Source organism: Scylla paramamosain, chromosome 40 (assembly GCF_035594125.1).
Source record: "Scylla paramamosain isolate STU-SP2022 chromosome 40, ASM3559412v1, whole genome shotgun sequence".
NCBI lineage: Eukaryota > Metazoa > Arthropoda > Malacostraca > Decapoda > Portunidae > Scylla > Scylla paramamosain.
Window position 1 is genome coordinate 13,256,604 of NC_087190.1, and position 5,000 is coordinate 13,261,603.

At 44.5% G+C, this 5,000-nt stretch overlaps 1 protein-coding gene across 1 annotated transcript in view; it reads left to right on the forward strand.

The window, feature by feature from the left end:
- The window catches only part of LOC135092492 (filaggrin-2-like), a 6,372-nt gene extending 1,375 nt beyond the window's left edge, over positions 1–4,997 (forward strand). Inside the window, exons 2-4 of the mRNA XM_063991060.1 lie at positions 889–2,213; positions 3,357–3,482; positions 4,280–4,997. Coding sequence (XP_063847130.1) covers positions 926–2,213; positions 3,357–3,482; positions 4,280–4,284 — 1,419 coding nt within the window. The 5' untranslated portion in view covers positions 889–925 and the 3' untranslated portion in view covers positions 4,285–4,997. The remainder of the gene's footprint in view (positions 1–888; positions 2,214–3,356; positions 3,483–4,279) is intronic.
- The last annotated feature ends 3 nt before the right edge of the window (positions 4,998–5,000 follow it).

Consider the following 5,000-nt stretch of genomic DNA (forward strand, 5'->3'; position numbering starts at 1 on the left):
CTTGTGTTCGTGTGTTAATTCTGACTCTTTCTCTTTTGTTTTCTTTAAGTTTTCATTGTTCACTGTAATCCTTGTCACTAAAAAAAAATAATTGTGATCGGAAATGTTAATGAGATGCAATAATAACAATAATTTAGATGAAAGATAAATAAATTTTCCTACTTCTCTCCGTGTGTGTGTGTGTGTGTGTGTGTGTGTGTGTGTGTGTGTGTGTGTGTGTGTGTTGTGTGTGTGTGTGTTGTCTCGTGTCTTCTTGCTTAGGGCAGAAGAGCCTCCACATATCTCTCTCTCTCTCTCTCTCTCTCTCTCTCTCTCTCTCTCTCTCTCTCTCTCTCTCTCTCTCTCTCTCTCTCTCTCTCTCTCTCTCGTGTTGTCTTAGAACTAATAGGAAAACTTTTCAAGGTCCTTTCTTATTATTTTCATTTATTTCTGCTTGTGTCCTTCACCTCTTCTTCGTCTTCGTCCTTCCTTCCTTCAATCCTTTTACTTTTTTTTTCTATTTTATTGATTAGTTTATTTATCATTATTATTTTGTTCTCCTCCTCCTTCTGCTTCTGTATATTCTTTCCTACTCTCCTCACGACCTCCTCCTCCTCCTCCTCCTCCTCCTCCTCCTCCTCCTCCTCCTCCTCTTCCTCCTCCTCCTACTTCTACTGCTACTACTTCGCATTTTTTTCCAAGGAAGGACGTGGCAAGGTTACATTAACATTCCCCACACACACACACACACACACACACACACACACACACACACACACACACACACACACACATACACACACACACACATAAAGACGTACCATGACCTCACCTTAACCTGCTCCTCGTCCTCCTCCTCCCCCTCCTCCTACTAATACCTCCTCCTCCTCCCCCTCCTCCTCCTAACAGGCCTGAGGGTAGCTGAAGAAGACTGAGACGCGCCACAATGCTCCAGCCGCACCGCCTCCTCCTCCTCCTCCTCCCCCTCCTCTTCCTCCTCGTCCTCTTCCCCCTCCTCTCCAACGCCTTCTTCTTTCACCCGTATTGGGACATAAGGTACTCCTCGTCCTGGTCACACCGAGGTCACAGCTACGAAGGAAGTTACAACTTTTCCACCCCCACAAGAAGTCACAGCTTCCACTTATCAGGTCACCACCAGAATGAAGGTCACACTCACTCAGGGCAAGGTCAAACGTTCAGGAAATCGGGTTATGGTCAGCTGGGGGGTCACGCTCACCCTGCACAAGGTCACAGTGTCCAAGACTCGGCTCACAGTCTTCGTGGAAGTCTCCGGAAGATATTCTCAAGTGTCTTTGGACCAGGTCTCTTAAATCAGGGAGGTCACCATCAGCAGTATGCCGGCCCCTGGTCCTCCATGGCAGGTCACGGCCAGCAGGGTCACACAAGCTCTCAAGGTCACATCGGGTCACACCACGGCCACACTCACCAAAGCGGTGACCACAGTGAACAAGGCCACACAAAAACTTCCTCATTTTCGCATGATGCCAAGTCACAAGGTCACACTGGGTCACAAATCAATCACACTCACCAAGACGATGGCCACAGTGAGCAAGGAGGTCACACAAAAACATTCTCTATCTCGGGTCACGCCGAGTCACACATTCACACTGGGTCACAGAGTCATACCGAAACACATCAAAGTCCTACTGGGTCACAGGGCCACACTGGGTCACAGTTGAGTCATACTCACTACAGTGAGCAAGGTCACACAAAAACGTTATCATTCTCGGCTCACTCTGGGTCACAAGGTCACGTTGAGTCACAGCCGGGTCATACTCACCAAGATGACCACAGTGAACAAGGAGGTCACACAAAAACGTTGTCCATCTCGGGTCACCCCGAGAGAGGTCACCATGAGCAGCCTGCCAGCCCGGGGCCCTCCGTGGCAGGTCACACCCAGCAAGGCCACACCGAAGCACAAGAGCACAGCGCAGACCTTTCCGCCACGGCAGATCACACACAAGGTCACACTGGGTCACAGCAAGGTCAAGGGGAGGACGGCGCGTCTGATTTCATCAAGTTTGGTGTACAGAGTCACCACGACCACTTCCTCCAGCATGGCCACCACCACGGCGACCACCACCACCACGACCACCACCACGACCACGACCACGACCACGATCACCACCACCAGTTCCACCCAGTGCAAGGTGGTCACATTCACGGGGATAAAGACGACGTGGAATTTGTGAAGGCGCTCCTGTCACAGAAAGGTGTGTGTGTGTGTGTGTGTACGTACCTAAGTAAGTTGAGTAATTAAAACAAGTCACTTTCACAACAGGTAAGTAATTTTTCCGCTGACTTGTGAAAATCATCATCAGGAGGTTCACAAGGGTTGGTGCAGGACGTCAGGATGGCTACACGTGGCACTCCCTGTATGAAGCGCGCCTGCCTGTGTCCAGTTAGCCTCATCCATACATTTCTCTAGTCTAGGGCCAAACAACTTGCCTTGACACAGTACATGGAGGAAGGTGTGTGGGTTGCCTCGTGTGAAAGTATTCATTTATCAGTTATTTAGTTTCTCTCCTTTCATCCTTATTTTCCTTGTCAGTCATGTCATTATTCCCCCCTTCATCTTTTAATTTTCCTCTTTCCTATATTCAATACATTTACCTTCTCTTCATCTTATTTCCTCTTCTCTGTCTCTCCTCTTTCGTATAGCACTCAATTCAGCCAGTCATTTCTCCTTTATCTTTTAATATTTCCCTAATCTAACGCTGATCCTACTCATTTTCGTCTCTCGTCTCATACACTCCGAACATGCCATCTTCACTACAGCGATTAATTTCCTCCATCTTACTTTCTCTCCATCTAACCTCCCCTCTCCATATTTCCTCTAATATACTTAATTCATCTCATCACCTTCCCTTTTACCTAATCTCCTCCTCCTCCACCACTCGGAACATGCTATCTTCACTACAGCGATTAATTTCCTCCATCTTACTTTCTCTCCATCTAACCTCCCCTCCTCGATATTTCCTCTAATATACTTAATTCATCTCATCACCTTCCCTTTTACCTAATCTCCTCCTCCTCCACGACTCGGAACATGCTATCTTCACTACAGCGATTAATTTCCTCCATCTTACTTTCTCTCCATCTAACCTCCCCTCTCCATATTTCCTCTAATATACTTAATTCATCTCATCACCTTCCCTTTTACCTAATCTCCTCCTCCTCCACCACTCGGAACATGCTATCTTCACTACAGCGATTAATTTCCTCCATTGAAACTCCTCGTAGTCATCTTTGTCTCTCTCCTCTCCATCTAACCTTCATATTTCCTCTCCTACACTCAATTCATCCCATCACCTTCCCTTTTTTTACTTAATCTCCTCCTCTTCTTCATTTCACAGACATCGCATCCCCCGTAGAAGCACAGACGAGACAGGCGGACCAGACACACACCGCTACACACAGCCAGCACGGACCTCCAGCACAGGGCTTCAGGGACACCGTGGATGTGAGGACCAGTCTTTCCAGTGAGTGACCTGCTGGTTCCCTTGCCTCGTGCTGCCTGGGTGTTGAGTGCTGGGTTGGGTGTTGTCTCAGTGCTGCTTTGACCTTGGAAAGATTAAGAAGGGATCTGATAAAGGTCTGAAATGGTACAGGGGATATGGCAAGGGTGCTCTGAATAAAATTTTTAAGGTTAGCCATGAGGGAAGTAAGAAAATTCGTAACATATAGACACATTGGGTTGAAATATTAAGGTTGGGTAGAGAAAATATATAGATAAAACTTAACTTATCTGTAATGATGGTGCCTTAATGCTGCCTGTCTCAGTGATGCTTTGAAATTGAAAAAGAAGAAGAGGTGATATGATGGAGGTCTTGAAATGGTGTAGGGACATAACGAATATAGCTGAAGAGAGAAAAGAAGAGAAAATAAACTGTATACACAAATACTAACATATACTAGAGGAATCCTTAAGGAGCTGATGCAAAGACTAGTTCCGCATCTACATCTCATTTACAAAGCAAAATCTTCAGGGCCAGCATGAGGGAAGCAAAAAACACGTACTTACAAACACTGGGGAGAAATATTACGAGTTTTTTTTTTATTAGCAATGAGAAAGAAATGTATAGATGAATTGATATATACTTAGAATAATGCACAGTACGTATTTATATTAGTAGTTACGTGAATGATAATTAAATAGTAGGTGATGATATAGAAATGAGTTAGAAGAATGATACTAATTTCTCTCTTTCTCTCTCTCTCTCTCTCTCTCTCTCTCTCTCTCTCTCTCTCTCTCTCTCTCTCTCTCTCTCTGTTCCAGTCTAACGAAGAAGTGCCCGCCATCTGACCTTCAACCTGTGTGTGCGTTCGTGTGTGTGTGTGTGTGTGTGTGTGTGTGTGTTGCTATTTCCAGGTAAGACTTTTTTTCTTTATTTTTTCTTGCTTATTTTCAGTTTTTTATATATATATATTTTTTTTTTTTTTTAAGAAACCATAGTGTGATATTTCTTTCTCTCTCTCTCTCTCTCTCTCTCTCTCTCTCTCTCTCTCTCTCTCTCTGGTATTGCTGTTCTGACTATCCTTTGTGCTACGCCGCCGAGAGAGAGAGAGAGAGAGAGAGAGAGAGAGAGAGAGAGAGAGAGAGAGAGAGAGAGAGAGGTTGCCCTTGAGTGACATGACAAGCAAAACAACCTTAGCTGATGATGACGATAATGATTATTACCATTCTTGTTGTTATCGTTGTTTTTTTTTCTATTCGTAAACTAAGAGAGAAATATCTGCTGTTATTCTTGTAGAGAGAGAGAGAGAGAGAGAGAGAGAGAGAGAGAGAGAGAGAGAGAGAGAGAGAGAGAGAGAGAGAGTGTGTGTGTGTGTGTGTGTTTACCAATTAGTAATAGACACACTTCACTAACAAAACAGTAATTAATAGTGGCTTAATTCACCCAGTAATGTATTCTCGTTACCAACTCGTTTATAAATAACAAAATAGAATAAAATAAGATGAAATAAATAAATAAATAAATAAATAAATAAATAAAGCC